This window comes from Drosophila subobscura, chromosome O (assembly GCF_008121235.1).
Source record: "Drosophila subobscura isolate 14011-0131.10 chromosome O, UCBerk_Dsub_1.0, whole genome shotgun sequence".
Lineage (NCBI taxonomy): Eukaryota > Metazoa > Arthropoda > Insecta > Diptera > Drosophilidae > Drosophila > Drosophila subobscura.
This window is the reverse complement of record NC_048533.1, coordinates 24,352,876-24,376,461: the sequence shown is the minus strand read 5'-3', so window position 1 is coordinate 24,376,461 and position 23,586 is coordinate 24,352,876. Positions and strand designations below refer to the sequence as shown.

The 23,586-nt window shown below is 43.5% G+C and overlaps 1 protein-coding gene and 1 long non-coding RNA gene across 4 annotated transcripts; one reads left to right on the top strand and one right to left on the bottom strand.

The window, feature by feature from the left end:
* Positions 1-1,714: 1,714 nt before the first annotated feature.
* LOC117896246 (serine-rich adhesin for platelets) lies at positions 1,715-22,503 on the top strand. 3 transcript variants are annotated; one of them, XM_034804406.1, is made up of 7 exons: positions 1,715-2,691; positions 12,601-12,835; positions 13,278-13,389; positions 13,528-14,077; positions 15,362-15,520; positions 20,071-20,613; positions 20,675-22,503. In XM_034804406.1, the coding sequence occupies exons 1-7, from the start codon at positions 2,682-2,684 to the stop codon at positions 21,877-21,879; spliced, it is 2,814 nt and encodes a 937-aa protein (XP_034660297.1). In that variant the 5' UTR covers positions 1,715-2,681; the 3' UTR covers positions 21,880-22,503. The 3 variants fall into 3 exon arrangements, with proteins under 3 accessions (XP_034660297.1, XP_034660296.1, XP_034660298.1); XM_034804405.1 differs by having other exon boundaries at positions 15,359-15,520; XM_034804407.1 differs by lacking the exon at positions 15,362-15,520 and having other exon boundaries at positions 1,717-2,691.
* LOC117896248 lies at positions 3,701-4,349 on the bottom strand. The gene is made up of 3 exons (XR_004649016.1): positions 4,257-4,349; positions 3,845-4,199; positions 3,701-3,793 (listed from the first exon to the last, which is right to left on the bottom strand). It is a non-coding gene; the product is annotated as an uncharacterized LOC117896248 (long non-coding RNA).
* Positions 22,504-23,586: the final 1,083 nt, after the last annotated feature.

The following is a 23,586-nucleotide window of genomic DNA, read 5'->3' as shown; positions in this document are numbered from 1 at the left end:
AGTATTGGTCACACTACTTTTCGTTCAGACCAAAAATTTTAATCTGGGACAAAAATAAATTAATCGGAATTCTGTCGTGTGTCGATATCAATATATATTGAATGCAAATCAAGGCGTTCAACGTAAAATGAGGCACAAAAATGGGCCCGATATATTTAATTAAAGGCCGACAATTGGTCACCGAAACAGAAGACGTCACCTTGTTAGTAAATTCACCTTGCACCTTATAAGCAAATTTACCTTGGGCAGGGTTGACAGAAATATATAAAAGTTTCAATATTTATTTTTAAATGCATGTCAGTCTAAAACAAAGTCATTGTTGATGTTTAAAAGCAGTTGGTAACGGAATTTTAATATTAAGTATAACAAATAGGTTAGACAAGTGCCCATACTATACCATCGGTTGGCCAGCAACTTTTAATGCTACTTTTTTTGGCTGACCTTTTTAGTTTTATCCTTATTTTGCAATCAATCCAATAAAGGTAAGTCATGAAAACCAGCCAATCTTGTGGAGAATTTAATGATAATTTGAGTAAAATAACAGTTTGAAAGCTCAGAGTCCTAACTAGCTGGTGATATTAAACAGAAGATCAAAGTTGAGGAATAGTGCTTGTATATGTAAGTGTGAACGTATAATATTTTTGTACATTTCTGTAGGATTTCTGTGCTCACATTTGAGATGAAAAAATAAGGACTGAGAAGAGAATATCTTGCTCTCTCTGCTGACCTAATCCTCTCTCCGCTGACCTAATCCTGACCTAATCTAAACCGCAAGGTATGGCAAGCAGGTAAAAAAAGGACGAACTTTTCAAAGCTCCTACCTTTTTTGCACCTGTTTAAAGGATCCGAATAGTGCATGCAAAAGCGTCTGGCGGGAGAGGATTTCCCTGACCGTTTAGACACAGGAGATGATTTCCTTAGAGAATTTGAATGATCGCCGTGTAATTTACCTGGCGCCACTGGAATTTTCGTGACGTATTTACCTGTTGTCGACACCTTAGTTTTTGGTACAAATTTCGCACCATGAAAGCTCCCTTGGTTTGTTAAGAGAATTTAAAAGCTCTTTGCCTTTGCGAAGAGAGTTCAAACAACTAATGACTGAAAACTAAATATAAAATATAATATATTAATATTGGGCTATAGACAATATGGAGAGCCCTGGTCTGGAGGGAACTGTAAAATCTATCTGTCCCAAAAGCGATGGTGTAAAGATCCACTAGTTTTAGCCTAGATTTCGGTGGTAAGAGTCTGTCAGAGTCCCTTTCAGAAAAACAATAGAATATCTCTATCGCTTTTGTTGTGCGCGCCATTTTTCAAATTTTTCAATGTTATCAGTTAATATACATGTCCCTTTTAATAATTTACATACATTTACATACTGTAGAGAAAGCTCCCTTGCTTCCAGAAGGGCGATTTTAATGAAAAATGCAAATACAAATTTGTAAAATATAAGGTCATAAGGTATGCAAACCAATAAAAATTAGTATTTACAATACGTCAAATTGATCCTTTAAACGGATTGAGCTATTCTTTCAGTGTTAAAAGTCTTTTCAAGCTGGTAATATTAAATAGAACATCAAAATCGTGGAATGGCAATTTAGACTACGGTATATTTTGAAGATGCAATGGTATATTTTGGTATATTTACGAAGCCCTGACGGTATATTTTATCGAAAATTCCGCGGTCACACTGGTGGTCACGACCGCGGCGGAACAACAAAAAGTGTCGCATTTTTCTTAGAGTACGTTGATATAGCCCACAAAAATATTGTTAAAATAATATATAATATTCGAAAAACAAACAATAAATGTACTTAACAAACGCCATTCTTAATTTCGTTCTCGGGTTTGCAACACACAGTTTTAAACAAAGCAAACATAATCGAAGCACCCAGAGTGTATTTGTTAACGCGTATTGGACTTGCGGTTGATGTTGCGGTGCACCAGTGCAGTGCTGCTGGAAAAACTAGGTGTGAAAATGGCGAAAATCAATAACAAAGCAAAATAAATAAAGTGCACACGGAAAGTGGCTTGCAGCAGCAGAGCGGGAAGAGGCAAATTCATCGCAAAAGTGAGAGAAATCCAAGTGCGTGATGAAACGAAACGAATAGGAATAGGAATAAGAATAGTGAGTACAAAGGAGACGCAGGAGAAAAGTGCACCGTGTGCGTGTGTGTTTGGGTTTGTGTGGGAAAGGAAGCCGCCAACAAATTTCGGTGCAATCGCTGCAGACGTCGACGCTGGCGTCTTTTTTTACGTGACGCGAATTAAATGTGCTGCTTACAGTAGTGCTCTCTTTCTTCATCCAATCCCGCTCTTGCGCTTGTAATTAATTCCGTTTCTGCCGCCGCTGCGAATAGGGTCAAAATAAAACACGTAAAAAATACATCCAAATGCTGGCCGGTTTTCTTGTTTGCGGTTAAAACAGTGCGCAGTGATTCATACGGTTTCGGCGTTCGTTATTGTTGGCCAGAGAGGTAGCAGCAGCAGCAGAGGTACAGAGCTACAAAAACAACACTGCCGTGCATTGAACCGTCGACGGCGACGCTGACGGCAGGCCCGACTGCAACGCAACGGTTTCCTGCTGAAAACATTGTCATACGAGCAGAGTAGAGCAGACACGCAGCGACGGAAGCAGAGGAAGGAGCAGTAGTAGTAGGAGCAGCAGAGGACGCAGCAACATGGACAACAGTAAGTTTTTCCTCCTCCCCCTCTTGCCTGTTGGGAAAACTATGAAAATTCCATGAACTGCAGTTTTCGTGTGTTCTTTTACTCCTCTTCCTCATTTCGGGGTGGGTCCACAGCTCTCGTCGACTCCCTTTTGCTCCCTCGTTCGCATTTTCTTTGCTGTTGCTTTCTGATGCTGCTGCAGGGGCTGACGGGCGTGCCTGTGGGCGGGGTGGCTGTTGAGGGGTGGGTGTGGTCTTCGCCAAGGACATTTACCGTCTGTTTTCGCGACTCTAATCCGCAGCGAGGCCGCTCGCTCTCTAACGGTAGTCCATGCAGTTAGTCACTTTTGATACCCTTCTCTGATAGCGAGAATCAATTTAAGAAAGGGTATCTAAAGCTTCGACCCTCCCGCTGCTAGCCTTAATTTCTTGTTTAACGCTTTTTATTGCCAGATTTTTACAACAATACGCCAAAAAAAGGTAAAGAAAAACATGGTCAAACAAAAAGTTAAAACAAAAAAGGGGAACCGGTTTTTTTGGGCCGAGAAGAAAAGGTCTTTTAAATGGGAATTTTGGGGGCTTTGATGATTTCATGTAGCCAGAAACAGTCACGCCCCTCCCTATTTTACACCCTCCCGCGCACCTGTGTTCCAGCAGTGGAAAGATTACCATGAGAAAATTATATGGACTACGATCTAATATGAGGAAATCTACATACGTAATTTTATGGGGAAGGTGATATAACTTAAGGAACAGCTGAGCTCTTACCATTACATGTTATTCTCTTGTTTTTTGAGTTCGAAAAATCAACGATTAAGGTTCGGTAGCTTTGCTCTTAAAGACAGCCACACAATCCACTCAAACAGAGAGCACGTGTGGATTGGGCTTAGAAACAAAATCTCAAGAGAGAAGACATAGTTTCCAATGTAAAGCTTGACCCTGAAAGGTGCTTCAGTGGAAACTGTTAATTTTCAGTGGAAACTCATTTAATCTGTATTCTTTGTTAAACTTTTCCTTTCAAGTTGTTCCTTAAGCTTCCTCCCAATCAGACCTTTTTCTGACCCCCACAGCTACTGTGCAATGAGCCGCAAAGATAATCCTCCCATCGGATAGCAGTTGGAGCACTTCCAGAGACAATATTAATAAATCTGAATGTGCGTCGGGACGGTCCCAACCTTGTTATGGCTTCTTTGTGGAGAGAATAAGGCCCCAAGATAGTTCATCTCGGGCTTTGTGTTGTGCGTTGCCTTTGTGGATGCAACCAGCTGATAATGGAGGCTGATTGAATACCCCCTGCCCCTACACACTAGCCAAGCCACTGGCTGCACCCAGGCACCCGCAGTCGTGTTTTTTTTTCTTTTTACTTTTTTCTACTGATGATTTCTTTTGATGAACCATTTCCAGCGGCAGACAATGGAATGGCAATGCCTCTCCATCTACCTTTTGCGCTGTATCTCTCACTCTCTCTCTCTCCTCCAACATTTGCATCCCGAACAAAGCTTTCTTCCGTCCGTTTAAGTGATTCATTTGCTAGACAAAAGGCGGAAAGGTAGAAAGGTGTACAAAACAAATGAAAATTATTATTACGATTATGGTTTTATATAACGCCAACGCCACACAAAAAAAAGGCGACCAACAAAAGCAATCAATGGCCAAAAAACTGATGCGACAAATGAATACATTTGAATACCCTTTGAAATGCTTGCAACACAGAGAGGAAATTAGTTCAGGTCTATTAAAAGTGTATATTCCCTGCCATCATAGTCTACAATTCCTTTGCTTTCCTTTTCCTATTTTCCTTACATTTTTATCTTATCAAATTGAGTTTTTCTATTTCCTTGAGACACTCCTCGTAGTCGTGTCATCCCCTCTCCTTTCTTTCATCTACATTTCTGACAATTTAATAAATTACCATGGCACGCCTCTCTCCACACTCGCCGCCCTCCTTTCTCCACTCTTTCGCTCTTGGCGTGGGCCGTAAATCGCTGCCAATGGGTTAATGAAGAGCCTCTCGAGGGGCCACGCCCTCAGCTCTGCGGCCCATTTGCCAACTCTTTTTTATGGCTTTTGGCTCATTCTGGCAAACAATTTCTTCATATTTTCCTGATATTCTTGGCTGAAATTATAAGGCCTGATGGATGGATGGATGTGCCTGACGTGCCTGTGTGTATGAATCATTCCCCGACATTCTCTCTGAATTTGTCACGAAGAAATGACAGGAATTGAGGCTTTACTATAATGATGGTTCGGTATGTGGTACGAGTGTCTGTCGAGGGACTTCAGGAATTTAAATTATGTTCAGGGGTGGGCGGTGATAGTGCAGTTCTACAGGGAGTGGTCTAGAAGATTATATCACCGTAATCTCTTCACATTCTAAGAAAAACTTTACTTTTAATTTATTTTTCCTCCAAGATAAATGTGTTTTAATTCTTATAGTAGATCAATTTGAACACTTTTTATGATATTAATGAAAATTAAGTAATTAAAAAAGATTCAGAGTAAAGTATTAAAAAGATATGCATCTTTTTTCCAGGGTACTTGTAAGTTTTTTACAATTATTTTGTACATCTTTTATTTGCATTTTGTCGCCATCGACGCGAACAATATCCGAGGGAGACAGAACAACCACCATTGCTATATTGATATGCAAATAGTATATATTTTTCGTGTTTTATATTTGCTGTTGAGGGGTTAGGTGTGGGACCGCTTCGAGTGCATCCCACATTCAAAATTTGTTGTTGGCCTGCGCCTCTGACTCACTCGCGAGAGTTGTAGAATTTTTATAGCGAAAATTGTGTATTTTAGTTGATTTTGTTTTGTGTTCTATGGTTTTTTGTTTTATCTTATCAGTAGTTTGTTCTCCTTCTCATACTTGTGCCACGGCTCGGTTGCCGGTTATCAGGCAGTAGTCGTCGGTCCGCTCGTCCACCGAAAGGGAAGCAAATAAATAGAATAATTTCAGTATTTTTGAAGATATGAGACAGAATTCTCTTCCACTTTAAACGTCTCGCTCCCTCTCTGTCTCTCTTCTTCTGACACTGAAATGCCATACAAAGTCCAAATCTATGCCAAGTTTTGTTTGTAATGTAATGTTTGTTGATAGAAACTCTGTTGAAAGAATCCACTTTTCGGGGTTCGCTTTTATTGGTTTTTATCGCCAAGAAATGCGGGCCGCATCCCCGTCCCTTCCATATTTTTGGGACTGCTTCAGATTGTAGAGCATAGTCTGATATCAATGGACTGCACTGTCGAGTGTGTAGAGCACATATCAATGGACTGATAAGCCCCCGCCGAATGGAACCCCGAGGCCTTCCCGCCAGTCTAATGGCATTCGCGGGTAAAGACTCTTGAGTGGCTTCTAAGGGAAGGGCAATGATGCATGGGGAACAGGAGAGGAATGCAATTAAATTCCAAGAATTTCTGTAGCCTTAAGGCTATATTTTGTTTGTTTTGAAGTGAAGCTTGCTCAAAATTAAGTAGATATAAATTGTTCAGTGGTAAACCTTTGATTGAATGAATTGTATGACGCAAATGTGTCATAAATTTACCAGAAAAACATTGAAAATGATTGCACAAATCATTAGAGAGATAAAATTGCTTTATTTTTATGATAGATAGTTCCTTTGTCATTAAACATGATTCTAGCTAATGGATAATCATGAAGAGGAGCTACTTAACAAGTCAGAGTGCACTTATCCATCACATAATCCCATCATCCTCCCTTCCATTTTTATATTTGCTTCCTTCTTTCAATAAACCGGAATAGTTTATCCATTTGCATATTTGATTGCAATGGGAAATCAATTGAAAGATGCTTTAATCAGTTAGAGCCTCGCTTGACCTTTGGCCGCAAAAAATCCCCATTAGACCCCCTGTACTCTCTGAAAATTCCCCTTGCCCAATCGTTTCATTTGGCTAATGCAAAACTCATCATCAAATGCAATTGCTGATGGATGGATGGATGGTTGAATGGATGTACATATGTATGTATGAATGGATGGGAAGGGGCCATGCGCGACTGCTCCTAAACACTTTCCATCGTAAACTCTTTGGAATTGAACAGAAGACGAAGACGGACGCCTCATCAGCGCAAATCAAGTAAACGAGGAAAAACGAAGCGGGATTTCCCCCACACCCACATAAAGATGGGAAAATGCTGTGGTGGGGTTTGGGGCAAGCTTTTCAATTGGAAGTTTCTGAGCATTCCCTGGCCCTTCGACATGCCTCGATGGTTTGTTTTTGGAAAGGGAAATGCATTCGAAAAATGCCTCTTGTTGGCGCGGAGAGAGTGGGGCCTGCCTCACGCGTGACAATGACGACACCTTGCGGCCATGACTTAATCGAACTCGAATGTTAATGCCCCTGAATGATATCACTCCCTGTTCCCCCCTTCCATGGAACCCTGAAAAATGAATCTTATCAATTGGATTACACGTTTCGGGCCCACACAGTGATTCATCATTTGGGTTTTATATGAGTGTTTACGTCACTTCCTCTCATTCTATAGCGCTGCACTCTCTCCACTCTCTTTTCTGCTCTTGTGCGTATCTGCAGTTTCCTCTCTTTATCTCTATCTCTCACTCTGTTTCAATTAAATATAATTGGAATGCATTTCGTTTAGGCGACAAACAAATTGTTTTAGTACGACTCTTGGACTCTTTTCTGACACGCAATTTGTGGCCTTGAACTTGGACAATTGCCGTTATAACTCGTACTCGAGAGGCAAGAGGCCTGTCAAGGGTTCAAGGATTCAAGTGTGTGCATGTGTGTGTGTGTGTCTGCGTAAAAGTGTAAAAGGCAGACTGAAGGAAGGAGGGAGACAACGAGAAAGTGTACGTGATTTTGTAACGCTTCAAGGGAAATATTTTGTTGATGTTTTGTTTGGAAATTGCTTTCAAAAGCGATGTAGCTAAGCTCCTTAGGGAGGGTTGGAAGAGGAAATCTAAAACTGCAGCTGCTTTTGAGGGTTATTTCGGAGTTGCAGATTAATTGAAGTTTAATGGTTTTTGTATATTTAGGGGTACTAACTTCCTTTTAGCAATACTTTACGATTTCCTTAGTCGAGGATTGCTGCCTTAGATGGCCATCTTCCTTAGGAGAAATAGCTTAATACCCTTTTATTTACTTGTTTTCAACTTTTTATCGATATTTAACAATTGATGTCTGGGGCTTATCGTTTTTAGGAGTGTGTTAACTTTATGGAATCGTTCCCTCATAAATGTCAGTCATACCAAACTCCGATTTGTATCCATTCTTAGCACTTTGTGGCTGCGTAAACACAAGCTAAAACGTGATCATTCCTGTTTGCACTTATTTTCCACTTCGCAGCCAGACAGAGACAAGCAGATAGAAAGTTCATCTCTCCCACTCCCACTCTTCTTCGAGTAATAGTACTCTTGTACTACTGTCTTGTGCACACTCATTCCTGTTTTCCTTGCACTCTTCTGCTTTTCTATTCCTCTTCCCCTCCACTAGAACCATTGCATATTCAAAAGTCAAAACGCACGCAAAGGCAATTTACCGTTTACGGTTCATGGCCTCCCTCTACGCCTCACACCGCTGACACCCCAACCAAAATGTAACAAAAAACAACAGTAAAAACAACACCAGCGTACACCACCATACAAACAAAAACGAAGAAACGAAGTTAAGCGAAAGAGTGGAATGTCGAAGCTATAGATACCCTTTCGCAGATGTGCATATGTCTTTGCAGTGGTGCAAACTTCGCTGAACAAAAGTTATATCTTCTCTCTGTCACGAAAGGGTATGCCAGAAGACAAACCAAGCAAAACCACAAAAACAAATCCAAAGACAGCCAAAAACCGATGGTTAAACCAATTAGCATGTTCTTGTTTGTTTTTTCGTAGCTAAAGGGGAGTGGTTGTAAAGGGCCTAATGTGGGGTTTCAGTAGTGGATTGCGGGTGTAGGGGGAAAGAGCATCTTTAAACATACAGAGTGTGTCCCACTCACACCTACACCTCACAAAGGTGTTTGCTCCATACGGAACTTTGGCCGCAGCGCCCACCAGCGTCGTCGTCGTTGTTCTCAGCTGCAGCTGCTTTACCGGTTACCGATTACCGCTTAACCGATTCACCCTTTGTGTTTCCCCCTCACTCACTCTTTCTCTTTCTGTTTAATTTGTAATCTACCTGCTGCATCTGGTGGAACTTTGGCAGGGGAGTAAGTGAGAGAGGGAGAGCAGCTGGGTAGGGAGAGAGAGACAGTGTTGTGGAGAGGATCCCGCCAACTGAAAATTGCTACATTTTTTATTACACTCGAAATTGTAGGGTATGAGGTGCGTGAAATGGAATATATCAGGCATTGGGATATGGGAGAGGTTTGTTTGATCTTCAATGGGATTACTTTCTACAGTGTATAGAAAATAAATTTCTGATAGTTACTGCAGCTACCGCTTTAGGGTAGGGTACTTCCTGGGTCGACCCTCCACTCCCTTTGTATCCCTCGCTTACACCTTAACCTGTTTTTGCGCCATATATTCGTGTATTTTTAACAATCCAGCAACCAATTTGCATATCTTTATGGCGGCAGCTGATGTGCTATTTGACATTGACGGGGAAGCTGCCTTCATAACATAACCCCGTACGATACGATTCCATCTCCATGCCATGCGATGCGATGCAGTCATTACAAGGCCATGCCACAGTAGGAGCTACCATGCCACCCGCTGCATAGATGAAATTTACCACGCCCCTTTGTGGCATTGGCGGTCGTGTCATGCGATTTTCTCCAATTTTTGACACATTTACACATTTCGTTTTCCCATTCCTTGCCTCTCGATGATGGGGCTTTCACATGCCGCCGCCTGCTTTTCACCAAGCATTTCACCATTTCCCAGCATTTTCCAGACGCGGCTCATTTCAATGTTGCCGCCACGGCTGGTGGTGGTGTTGCATGCCACCCATTCTAGGCCCTCCTTCTCGCTCGCGCTTTGTGGTCTCTAGTCGGTTATTATTTTGTTATTCATTATTATTATTCGGTGCCTCCCTCCCATTTCCCCATTCATACGGTCCGATCCGTCCATCTGTCTATACTGTACATAAGCAAAAAAACAAAAACAAAAGAGAAAAATGGTAAAAATGGGGGGTAAAAATAACCATAAAAAGAGGCGGAATTAAAGAAAGAAAGAAAAGAGTTTGAAAACAAAAACCGCATTAAAGGTTCATTTGGCGGCTGTCTGTCGTCGCTTTGTTTGTCTTTTGCTGTCGCGTAGGTTAAACAGTAACTGGAAATACGGTCATATGAGAAGATTGGAAACACTGGATACGAGGTAGGGCTGAAAGGGCTGAAAGGCTTGGCCTAGATACAAATTGGCAGTCGCTGGAGATGGAAGCGTGACGCTAGAGAACCAAAGTGGGAAATTAATAAAGCAAGGATAAAATAGCACTAGAAGCTCTATGTGAAGCTCTTTGTGGGGCTCAAAATATGTTCCACTAATCAAATTAATTGAGTTCAAGTTTATCCACTTGTCATTGAACTTTTTGTGCGTTTTATCTTTCACTTAATTGGTTAATTATTCAGAATAAATTATTTTTACAGAGTTCAAAATTAGCATTTTTATTGAAAATCTAAAAACATTTTTGGAAAAGTGTCAAACATTTTTACAAAAAAGCCTTAAAATAAATGTTCCCTTATCTTACAACTTGATTGCTGAAGGAATCTTCTGCCCTTACTTCATATCATTACCATCTCCAGGTTCTATCTCAATCACGAATCCAGTCCAGACCTAGTGGGTTTTTCCTGTCTCTTAATGACGACTTTGATGTTTGTGCGTCCGCTTGTGTCTCTCTCTCTCTCTCTCTCTCCTCTCTGCTGCAGTTGCTGTTGCCTCCATTTCTCTGTTGCAACAGTGCTCGCACTTTTGCCACTTCAATGCCGGATCGGACGGATCTGCGTAGCGGGAACTGGAACTGGAAAATAAAGTGAAATTATTATGATTCAGTATTTGATTGGCAGCCACTTGAATGCTGCTGCTGCCTCCCTTCCTCTCTCTGCCACATTCGGAGGCGACACTAAAAGAAATGTCGAGAGCTGCTTGATGTCGAAACGAGCGTGTAAAATGGAAAGCATTTCGAGTCGCTCTTTAATGCCATTAAGCGCTTGTCGGACACACACAACGTCGCTCAGCTCCATTAACTGTTGGCTAACACTCCTCGACCTCTTCTCGGCCACACAGTGACAGTTTTTCCCATTCATCCATATATCATGCACATTCATTACGCGGAGAATCATGGAAGAATACTCGTAGAATTCCCTCATACTATTGACCCATTTACGCGTAAAGTGTTTGAGGATTGCTCTCTGAAATTAAACATCATCACGTACTCGAAGTATTTATCATTTTCTCTCGTTCTTTATAGACCGTTTCTTCAGTCTCGTCCCTCTATTGACTAAGCCAATAAGCGTTTCCAATGTTTTCAACGTTTGTTGTCGTTTGGGTAGTATCAGCTGAGAGGTGTACATTCAGGGGTTCAATATATAAAAGCCAGAATGAGGGATTTCCGATCTCAGAATGGCCAAAAACAGCTTATCTCGCTTTTCACAGTGTGCTTTAGCAGTTGCTCAATGAAAACAACACAATTTTGATACGGCATACATATATCCAAAAGATGCAAATACAGACATAAATACAGAGAGAACTGAGTCAATCGTGCGGTTGCGGGGGCAGCAACCTCCTCCAAAGCCAAATAAGTTGAACAATGGCTTTCGGTGAGGAAGAGGGGATCACTGAGGGGGGAGCATACACATATAGTTTTTAATGTTTGCTTTTATTGTTCCACACTTATGAAAATGTCAGTCATGGTCGTCGCGTTGCTTTCAATACTCATGATGTCTACGGAGTATGCGTCATGACATATTGGATTTTGGCTCTGGCTTTGGGGCTGTGACTCTGACTTTTGAATATTTGTTTGGGCTGCCGAATGGCTCTCTCTGTTTGGGATGCGGATGTGGATGTGTGGTGTGAGAAGTGTGTTGTTCATTCCATCCATGGGATTATTGTAAAGATTAATGTAGTGGGAAAATTGGAAAACTTTGTAATGGAAACAAACATATTTGCGGCCGTGTTTACATTTCAAGTTAGTGGATTAAAAAGCTATACAATGAAATCATTTTATGATGATAGAGGGATGTTTAGGATGTTTGCTGGTAGTCCTAAAAACATAATTTTAAAGTTTTTGTGGGGATTTTGTGGGATTTCTTTGGATATTAAAATCTAAGATTAATTAATCTAAGGTTGACTTAATTCCAAAAGTACGTATAGGACAGGTGCAAGAATGGACTCATTTTCTTGATTATCCATTCAGAAAAGATATCTTTTTAATATAAATAAAAGCTCTATAGAAATGGAAGCACACTTGCCACCCCATAAATCCCAGCTTATCCAAAGATTTATGCACTTTTATGGTGTGTGTGTGAGTGAGTTATTAACACAAGCCAAGTGTAAGTGCCGGGCAGCACGCATTAACACAATTGTGTGCTAGATTGTTTGATTGATGGATAGGAGGAATGGAAGTGTGTTTCGGGGGGACCATCCATGATGGTTATACGATCCATGATTTGTCAGAAATTGTTATTTCCCGTACAAGGCGACGCGTCATGTAACTCTTACTTTTTGTGCCACAGCAGAAGCACAAAAACAAAACACACGGCCAGGAAAGAGGCAAAAGACAAATGTCACGTTTTGAAGAGGCACACACGATGGATGGGGGAAGCATTGTGGAGCAGTGGGTTAAATGTTGCGCAATCCGAGACGATTGCGCAAATATTTGCTCATGTCATGAGTCATGCGCCATCCATCCAGCCAATAATTGGGTAACACTCCCCCAACATCAAGCCCATCCTTGAGTCCCTTCTCCTATTTCCAGACCATAACTCATCCTTGAACTCATCCCTTTCGTTTTCTTATTGCAGTTCGAGCAGTCGTCGAGTACGAGTATGCGGCCAAGGAGCAGGACGAGCTGGATCTCCGCAAAGGTGCCATCATCCATCACATCCAGCAGATGCCCGGCGGCTGGTGGATGGGCACACTCAAGGCCACCGGCAAGACGGGCATGTTTCCGGATAATTTTGTCCGTGTCCTCGACACCAATGGCAGCACCAATGGCAACGGCGAGCATATCGACGATGGCACAGCCGTGCAGTTGAGGTGGGTTTATGGGTGTATATTGGGGTAGATCTATGAAATTGTAAGAACTATAGAAAGGTCAGGGATTAAGATTACTTACAGCTATTTCTAGGGCAGCATATGCCTCGAAAACAAAGAAATGTAATTGGTTTTGTTATATTAAGAATTTATCCCCGAAATACTAAAATATGATGACAGTGACGCAATGATATTGTTTAAGAAAAAATCTACGACATTTAGATACTTCAAAGGCGTTAAAAAAAAAACTTAAAAACCTTATCAATAACGCTCCAATAACTTTGCAAAATTGTAGTTTAAGAACAAGGTATTTTTTTAGTCTGTAAGTTTCCCATTTTAAGCGCTCCAAATATGACGCAATTTGGTTCAATTGTTGACCAACAAAAAAATTTACATTCTCTTTCGCTTTCTCTCTCTTCCTCGCTCTCTGTTTGCGCTCTCTCAGGGACAAATCAGAGACATCGAATCGGCGCGTTAAAGTCGTCTACAGCTACACACAAGTCAACGACGACGAACTGACGCTGACGATGGGTGATGTCATTGAATTCCTAGGGGAGGTACGTACCACTACCACGCTCTAGCGGGCAGGAGGGGTTGCCAGTGGCTTGCCAGTTGCCACCCCCCGCGCTTAACCTCTTGGGCAATAAAAATTGAAATTTCTCTCCATTCTATTCTCTCTGTTTTCTCTCATTTAGGTCGAGGAAGGCTGGTGGCGCGGACGTTTGCGCAGCAAAGTCGGTGTCTTCCCATCGAACTTTGTGAGACTTATCGAACCATCGCCCATACTGGCCTCCAAGCGTCCGCCGACGATTGGTGCCACGGTGACCACTTCATCGCTGACTGCCAAGGCGGCAAATGTGGCAGAAACGACAGCAGCGGCAGCAGCAACCGCAGCCGGTGCAGCCCCAACAACGAAGCAAACGACCAAGAGCAGAGGCACTGCCTCGAGTGCAGCAGCACCAGTAACGGTTCCAGCTCCCGTTGCAGCCCCAATCATAGTCCCACCCCCAGCAGCAGCAGTAGCCCCAGCTGTACCAGAACCTGCACCCATGCTGCCGCCAAAGCCATCGCGACTATGCCGCGTGGAGTTCCCCTATGCACCGATGAACGAGGATGAGCTGGAGCTCAAAGTGGACGATATCATTACGGTCATAAGCATGGAGCTGCCGGACAAGGGCTGGTGGAAGGGCGAGATCCATGGCAAGGTCGGAGTCTTTCCGGATAACTTTGTCAAGATGTTGGAAGGTGAGTTTTCCCTCTGCAGATTTTCACCTTTTCCATCGCTCATCAGCCATTGCCTCTCGCTACGTTTTGATTTCGGTCTGTCAACTGTTGTCAACGCGTCTTCATCTCCCTCCTCCTCATTACTGCATCTGCACTGCACCCCGCTCTGTCCGTCCCCCTCCTCTATGTTTTAATTGGAGGCAATTTTCCCGACGCATTGGCCGTAAAATCGCCCATACGCGACGATAGACGTCGTTAGGCCTCGAAATTGATGTCGTGACGTAGCCATCATCATTGTGCCTGGATAAAAGTCAATAAACGTTTGTTTGGTAATTGAATTAATTAAGAGAAAAGCCTCCTCAGACACAAACACACACAGAGCCTGCCTCACTCTCGGTTACAGATGGAACCCCATTCCCCCTGCCACCGTCTCAAAGATCGTAAATATTTATCGCTTGTGCAAAATTTTCAAACTGCTTTTGATGGCTCATCCACTTACGCATTGGAATTGATTAAGATTTTGTTGCTTAAATTTGATGTTTTTATAAGAGAATTTGCCGTTTAATTGGCTGTAAGATGAAGGGGGAGATCTGTATTGGATGTCTGAGAATCATCATTAGTCTTAGGAATTCCATTACACAAAGTATTTTTGTACAAAGTATTGGATTTTGTTGCAGTAAAAATGCCCCCTAGTAAAAATAGATTAAAGATAGAACGCTTAACAGCTGCCACAAGTGCGTAGCCACATAGCCACAGATAGTACCCTTGGACCCACAAAAGTATCTCTTTCCCGTCCCACCATTCTGCTGGCACATCATCACACACACACTTCACTTTCATGACAAATCACATTACATTGCCACCGAAAATCGATTGCAGCATATGAAAATCCTTGAATCCTTGAGTTTTCCCCATCTCTTTTATCCATTTTCCAATTTGTTTTTCCTCCAATCCAAATGAAAACTGTTTTGAGTATGAGTTTATATGACTTGCTTTTCGTTTGAAGACTTTTTTATTGGACATTTGTTTAGTTTTCTCTCCTTCTCTCTTTCTCTCTATTTATCTCTATTTATCTATTGTATCTCCACACACACATTTTGTATATTATGACTCCAATGTCGTTGGTCTTTCTCTGTGTAATTTTTCCTCAACACTTTTCTTTTTCCTATTCTTCTTCTACTCCTTAACTTCAACTTCTTCAACGATTTTTCCCACAAATTTTGAACCACACGAAACACTAAACTTAAATGTGCAACACTACTCTGAAATGTGCAACACTGAACTGTGAACTGTGCAACACAGCAGCTCCTTCCATGCCACCGCCACCGCCGCCGCGTCCCCGTGCCCGACCCCGAGCTGGCACTGGAGCTGGAGCCTACTCAGACCGTGCCCCACCACGGACGCAGCGCGGCGGCTCTTTCGAGTTCTTGGGCGCGCGTATGGCCAGCTTTATCACCACAATTTGTATGTAAACGAGTTTTTCCAGTAGGCAGTCGTTGCCAGTGCTGCCCCGCACCCCAACCGTCCCACACCAATCCACTCCACTCCACCTCTCTCTCGAGTGGTGTGCAGAGTTTTCCTTTTTTTTTCTATCTGTAGTTGTATCTTTTCTTTCGTTTATACTTATTTTTCGGCCACTTTTCATTTTTTCCTTTCTCTCCGGCTTGGTGCTGCTGCTGCTGGTGCTTCGCCTCCTTAAGGCGTTTTTCATATGAAATGGAAAATTGCTTGACTCTGCCTCTGTCGCCCCGATTGCCCCACCCCCATGCCTTTGTTTTAGCGACCGCTTTTGCTTTGCTCATAATTTCTATGATTTATATTTTGCTTACGCGGCTTATACTCTTTCTCTGTGGGGGTATGTTGATGCTGTTCAGGAGGCCATGAGATAAGACTGCACGCTTATCTGTTGATTTACAGAGAGGGTATTTAGATTTGCATCAACCCGTAGGCCTTCCATCGTGCGTTTATTTATTTGCTTTTCCCATTGCTTTGTGGCGGAGGCAGAGCGAACTGGGCGTGCCTCCCCACCCAGTGGGGAGTCTGGAAAGGCGCCTGTGGCAAATCGCTTTGTTTACGATCATTTTTCTTTTCAATTTGCGTTTTGGATTTTCGTCCAAAGTTTTGTTTGTTTTTGTGTGACATTTGCATGGAAAACGAGTTTCGGCTTGGCTTTTTGTTTGTTTTTGTGCGAAACTTTTCCCTGAAACTTGTGGCTTTGCTTGAAAAAATGTTGAGAGATATTATATCTAATTAATAGATATTATTAGTGCTGCATACTTTGCGGTTGTTCGCGGAATCTCAAGTTTTTGCCTTAAAATTGTATGCTTGACATTTCAGTTTTTTGCTTTGCCTTTTGATTTTCTGTTTGTCAACGTCGCAGTTTCATTTAGTATTTCCACCTCCGTCGCGACGTGACCAACGCCACCTTCGACACTTGAGAGCGGGGATCGGGAGAGCTTTGGTTGAGATCCGAAGCATTTATACACTTGAATCACTAATGCACACACATTCATTGATGATAAAGCCGATTTAGCACCGCCACAGGCAAATGTGTTTGATGCTCATTGAGAATAAATAAACTCATGTTGTATATGCACGGAGATGCTTGCTCTTATCTCCGTTTCCAAACATCTGATTCAAATAATTATACCCTCTGCTAGGGTGTACTCATAAACAACAGTTGTTGTAACTGGTTTTTGTGTGCTGCTGCTCACTTTTGCCTGCTGTTTCTGTTTCTGTGCTTTTGTCTTGCTCTTTGACTTTGCCTGCTCTCTCTCCGCACTCACATTATCTCTCTTAGCTAATAATCAACGCGATCATCATTATGTTTATCTTCGCTCATCATGATCATCATCGCTGAGGCGGCGTCGGCAGAGACATTAGCGGCGATTATCAGTGGGAAGCCACAACAACACAAGCGCGCGCTTCACTTGTTCTCTCTATTGTTTGCTGCTTTCTGCTCTCTCACAATCTCCGATTGTCTGTCTGCCTTTCGAAGGTATATTTTGATGGCAGGTAGAGCAGTCTGTGTCAAATGTAGGCCGCTCTCTCGGTCTGGCTTACCTTCTAATTGAATATACCTTCCGTCTTGGCCCCCTCTCTGGGCCAGGGCCAGGCAAGCAGGCCCCCCTTTGTTTTAGTTTCTTTATTTTATGCTTATCAACAAAGTTGCGAGAGAGAGCTTGAGCTTGAGACCCACTTGACGTTTCGTTTCTGCTCTCTCAACATTTTTTGTGTTTTGTTGTTTTATTTTGTACCTTTGGCAGCGTTTTTGTTTACCTTTTTGCTTTAGTCGTTTCGATTTTCTTGACCATTTACGTTATTGAAATATTTTGTGGTGCGGCCATACATACGTTTGTTTTCTTCCTCCTTTTGTTTCTCTCTGATTTCCATTCTCATTCTCTCTCCGGCTTGAGCTTCTGTTGGTTTTGTTTTTGGTGCGTGCGTGTGCTACTGTTACCGTTCTTTCGGCTTTCTTTCTGTGTCTCTGCGTCTCTGCATGTCTCTGTCTGTGCAATTGCAATTGTGGGTGCTATTTTTTGCCACATGGCAAAACGAGCTGAGTGTCGGCAGAGAATAAGAAACAGAAAAACAGCAGAAGGGCAGCATCGGCAGAACAAGAGCTTCGCTTCCCACTCACTTAATGCTGATATTACACCATACGTTTTACACCGACACCTTTTGCCCTTCGAAAAATGTTAATATTCACACTATGGCATTGATTTGTAAACGTAATTCCTATCGGTTTTGGGCATGAATATGTAAGCTTTCAAATAGGACGTGTTCTTCAAGTATTTTACTGCATTACGTCGGTGAATGGAAACATTCCTTGTGCTCTTTTCGTTGTAAAACGTGCCGTGCCTTGCCGTGTAACGTAAAATATAAGAAAAAGAATAAAGAAGAAACAGTTTTGGCGCCCTCTCCAAATTACAGATTATGTGTCTGCCTCAGGTGTAAATTAATGATTATAATTTGCTGCGCTGCTCGCTCAACGTAAATGATTCTGCGTCGCAGTCGCAGCCGCTGTCAGCGTTACAGTCAACGGCAGCTTCGTCATAATTAACCAAAAGCTGCCAAACGCAAGTTCGTTGCTTAAGTCGTTCGATTGTGTGCGTGAGCGTGTGTGCTGTGTTGTTAGTGTGTTTTGTGTGGGGGACAAACGCTGGCAGAAAATCCAATAATATTAGCAGAAAAATGCATCAACACATCGGATATTTGAGTACCCTTTAAGTACAAAGTTTGAGGTTTCTTAGGGCTACTCTTCTGTTACCCCAAGATATGGATGCTTTGGGTAATTATTAGACAAAAACCACTCTAAAAAAAAGCAAATGGTTATATCCCATCGCCCATGAGCGACTCTTTTGCTGCGTTACAAACGTCTCAAAGACTTGTAATACCCTCTGGAAAGGCATACAAATAGTAATAATAATAATGACAATCCGCCAAAGGCACCCAACGCTCAATTACTCAATACTTAAAAATATCAAATTCGCGCTGCTTTTGTTAATGTCAAACTTTATTTCGTTTCGCTTTTTTGCGCCATTTTCTGTCCGTTTGCCTGGCCCTCTGTCTGTCATTGTGGCAGCGAACAGTGAAAGTCGTCGCATTTCAAATGAAAATTTGTGATTTGTTATGTGTGGAGTGCCAGAGCCACCATGAAAAAGAGTTCAAGCCATGACATTGCCAATTCTTTGGTCGGAATGGAATACTCCCTCTGATCGCTGGGGTACTTTAGTTCAAGAAAGAACGATGGGAGGTGTCCGAAATTGGCTCATCTTTGGGCTTGAATCAAGTTTTCGGTTGGGGGGGATGATCCATAGATGACATAAGCAACAGAACAAGTTGGGATATAATTAGAGATGATTGCTTCAGTGGATGCTGAGTAAATCGGTGTCTAGATTATGTGTGATGTAAACAAATATGTAAGCAATGTTTGGAGCAAGATCTGTACTCAGTGCACGAGTATGGGTAGAATGAGTGGATACCCTAGGATTGTTTATAGATTCATGATTCTAGAAAGTTGATTGTGAGTCTCAATTCTCTCAGCTACATTATGAATACTTTTGCATATTCAAAGCTATTTGCTTTAAGATCTTGTAGAACCACCTAGAAATACTCTTATTTTACCTATTAAAACTGGTAATAATAATTGAACGGATAAGTAATCTTTGAAAAAAGACATTTACATTCATATATCTGCACCTGTTTTGGCTCATCTTTGGCTGCAAAGAAATTTCTCATCTCGAACTTCATGTCATCTTTCTATATCTTCATCTGAATCAGTAGCTTAACGTTGAAATTTCTTTTATATTGAAAGGGAAATCTCTGTAAGAGTATTTCCCGATTCGTTGCTTGGATTTTCACCTGATTTTAGTTCCTGTTTTTTTATTGCCATTTCTATGGGACTGACCTTTACACATTTTCTGTTGTTACCCAATACTCAATAAGTGTTTTTTGTTGGCTTTGGCAACGCTTTTTGTGTCGTCTATTGGGCCAGGCCATTTATTGGCATTTATTCGTGCCCGTTGGCCGTACACTTTGGATACCCTAGCAGAGAGGGAGGCCATATTGGCACATCCATAAAATTCAGCAATCTGCCAGGGTATCCAACGATTCGTTGCCCTCGAAGCCTTCTACTTTTCTTGTTTGATTTCGTTTGCTGTAGTTTATTTTGTGGCGCTCCTACGCCTGCGCTTTGTAGCTGTGTGTTTTTGCTGTATTTCTGTATTTCCGAGAGCGTTTCCACATTAATTTTATTGACATTTGGCAACAAGTTGGGGGCCGAGATGGCTCTAATGGAAACCAGTTTGCTGCCAGCTGTTCTGCCACCGAAGAGACGGATGGGTTAGTCATGGCCCATGGTTGGGTCGCGACTGGCGCATCTTGAATTGGGAATGAGATTTGATCGTAGAGTTGAATGATTTGCATGGGAACTGGCGCTTGGCCAACAAGTGCCGACCGAGCAGAAATTGCAATCGCCGCATTAATGCCTCCGTTTGCTTGCCCTTTTCCAGTTGCTCCCATTAACGAGCCAGCCACGACACAGCCACTGCCGCAGCAGCAGCAGCAGCAATCCCAGAAGAAGATCAGCAAAAGCATTGCCAACGCCACCAGCCACATGACCACAACGAATTCGAGCAACTCCAGCAGCAGCACCACGACGGTGAGCAGCAGCCAGCAGCGGGAACAGGTGCGGGAGCAGACCACCAACTCGACCACATCGAAGGTGTACATCAAGAAGACGGGCAGCAGCTCACAGAGCAGCAGCTCCTCGGGCCGCAAGGAGAGCTTCGGGTCGCGCGACTCCCTCAACGACATACTCAGCGAGACGGGGCTGCCCAGCGGCAATGTGGCCGCCCAGCGCAAGTCCCTGGAGACCAAGAACCTTGACCTGACCAAGCAGCCGGGCCAGCAGAAGAGCGCAGCCACAACGGCGGCACTCAGCAAGAGCATGGAGAGCCTCGATGAGAAAGTCAAGTCGCCGCCACCGCCAGTGCTGAGCAAGAAGCCCAGTGTGCCGCTTAAGAAGACGCCCACAGGTGGAGTGCCCGTGACAGGTGAGTGTAGACCCTGGCTCTATAATGGAACCCATTCTAACCTCTCTTCTTCCTTTAATAGGCAACATCTTGGGCGGCAAAAAGAAGAGCAATCCCGAGGGAAAGCTCACCAGCGCCGTGTCCCACGATCTGGCCGATGGTCTTGCAGCGAGCAAACTGATTGCCGGACATCTGCCCGAGCAGGGAGTCGCTGGCAATCTGGTGATCCGTAGAGCGGCTACCATAGCCGGAGAGGATGTGGAATTCGACCTCGTGGAGCGTGCCTCCATGCTGCCCGATATGAGGGCAGGGCGCGTGAAAGCGCCAAAGCGGAGACCACCTTCGGCGGCCATCAATGTGCTGGGGGAGAGCAACAACAATTCGGTGTACGTGAACGGCAGCGGGATGGCCGGCACAGGCGGCAGTGCCAGCGAGCTGAGCGAGGATGGCGGCAGGCAGGCGGCCTCCTCCGACGATAATTCGACGGGCGAGGAGCAGCTGGCAAAACCGAAGCCACGCGAGTGGGAGAAGAAGAAGGCGCCCTGGATGGAGGAGCTGAAGGCCTCCCAGGTCACCCGCAAGAAGACCTCCCCGAGCGTCGAGCCGCGAGGTGCCTCTGTGGCCGAGCGGACTTCCAAGCTGTTTGCCGCCGAGCAGGTGGCAGCCACCGCCAGTGTGGTCTCCAGCAGTGCCACGAGTAGCAGCAACGGCAGTCAGCAGAGCAGCAGCACCACCACGAAAGTGCAATCCTCGGCGGTGACATCGTCCAGCATACTGCAGCAGTCGATGATCGTGGAGAGCAGCAGCCGGAAAGAGTCGTCGGCGATTACCAGCAGCAGCATCAGCTCTGTGGCCACCAGCACCGATGCAGCCATGTCTCGCAGCCTTTCGGCAGCCAAGGCGGCGGCCAGCGATGAGGAGACGCGAGCGCCACGCCCCAACAGTCTCTCCATACGGAATCGAAGCGTCTCGCCGCTGGTCAAGACCTCCAATGTCACGCAGGTGCAGTCCCAGACGCAGGAGGAGAAGACAGCCACCAGCAGCAACAGCACTGTTCAGCAGATAAACGCGAGTCCAGCCCCCGCCCAGCAGCTCAGCACTCACCAAGAGTCAGCGCCAGCTTCAGCGGCACAGCTCGAGCAGCGGGTGGACAAGCTGGAGGCCATGGTGCAGACACAGCAGCGGACCATCGAGGAGTTGGTGCGGTCGCTGCGAGAGGAGACGGACCGCGTGAAGCTGCTGAGGAGCGAGTTGGACAAATACGCCCAGTGCGTGACGCAAGTTTGAGCCTGAGTTTGAGCCGAACGTTGATTGTTGTGTTAGCTGCTCGTTTTAGCCCTGCCCAAGTCCCCACAGACCCTGTATGAGATTTCAGTAGTTAAAATCGCATTTTAGCTAGCTTTAATCGTATGATTTTTGTATCTATCTATCTGTCGTGCTGTCGGCTAGACGTTTTAGAACCTCTACATTCCAAGTGCGTAGAACGTAGTAGAACGAACCCAAGACAATCCCAAATATCGTATAAAAACTCTTGTACTCTGTACTTACACCATGATCCCATGGAGATGCCACAGAAAAATGTCACCATCCACCATCCTGTAAGCGCCCCACACACTCTTCCATCGATCCAAGCCATTTTGTGTTGATTTGTGCATGCGAAGATACCGATACCATATCCCATGTATATCTGATAATTTCGATAAGTATTTTTTTATATACAATACATTCGTAATCCCAGAGGAACGAAAGGAGAAGGAGAAGCCGGAGGTGCTGGTGCTGGTGGGCACTGTGTGATTTCTTTTATCTGGAGCTGCTTTCAATTGCAATTTGTTTTGTTTATACGATTTATGATTATTTTATGATGTATTAAAGTTATGAGTAAACACACACTGTACTATAAACTATACTAAACAAAAAACTAGAGCGAGAGGAGGTGAGATCGTAGAGATCGCAGATAGGAGCGCATATATCCAAGTGGAGATGATGCCTAAAACTTAAGCAATACCAATAAATAATGCAAATAAATATTATACATGTTTTCTGAATGTTCTGTTCTTATGATTTATACTAGCTTCCCCCTATTTAGATGTCATGTTAGAGAATCCACATATCTATCTTACTTATATCTAACTCTGTGTCTCTCTCTCCCTGTAATTGTTTCTCTCTTTCCGTAATTAGCAAGCAATCGCGTCGCGGGAAGTTCGACAATTGGATGTTCTAGTTGATCGGAAGAGCAGCGGCAGCAGCTAGACTATATGTTTTCCTTTGTTTTGTGATAAGCCTATCCCACTCTGAGTATACCATTCAGCATTCAGCAATCTTTAGTATAAACAAATCAATATCTTGGTACCGCACCAATCCCCCCGATAACCCATTTGTTAGCAAATATATGTATGTCGCATTTTGTATCGCTTCAACTGTAAATATTAATGTACATTGAATATGGCTTATAAAATAAACATTTAATTAGTAATTGTACTTTTAATTGAATTAATTTTAATTCATAAATTTTGTACAGGCTCGAGTTTATTGATGGTAGGGCAAGGCGGGCAAGTACTAAAAAGTTCTGAAAAGCAAATGTGCGAGGCAATATTGCTACATGGCAACTACACCGGTGTTGGGTAACACTTTGCCTCGGTTGTTATCTCCGCTAACACACATATTGCACTGTCATCGATCTCATTTCAAATCTGCAGGTGCGTAGTTTAAAAGTGCATCTAGTTTAAATAGTAACTATCTATGGGGCAGATTTTCTTTAAACAAAAACCCTGATACTATTGGCACGCGCACATCTCAACTCAGAGAGCCAAAGGCCTTTAGGAACTCTTTCATCTAAAGGTGTGATTATCTGCTAAGTAAAGCTTTGACTCTTTGGTTTCGGTCTCCGCTGACACACACTCACAGTGGCTCAGACACAGAGATCTGGTCAAAACAGCTGCCGGAGACGGGTGTTGCCAAGATCTGGCTCTGGTCAAAAGGCAAGTGGACCTCAAG

Bases quoted from the DNA above. Each gene is read 5' to 3' on its own strand.
- LOC117896246 (XM_034804405.1), top strand. The intron at 13,390-13,527 runs GTACGTACCACT...TCTCTCATTTAG, and splicing joins TCATTGAATTCCTAGGGGAG to GTCGAGGAAGGCTGGTGGCG. The intron at 20,614-20,674 runs GTGAGTGTAGAC...TTCCTTTAATAG, and splicing joins AGGTGGAGTGCCCGTGACAG to GCAACATCTTGGGCGGCAAA.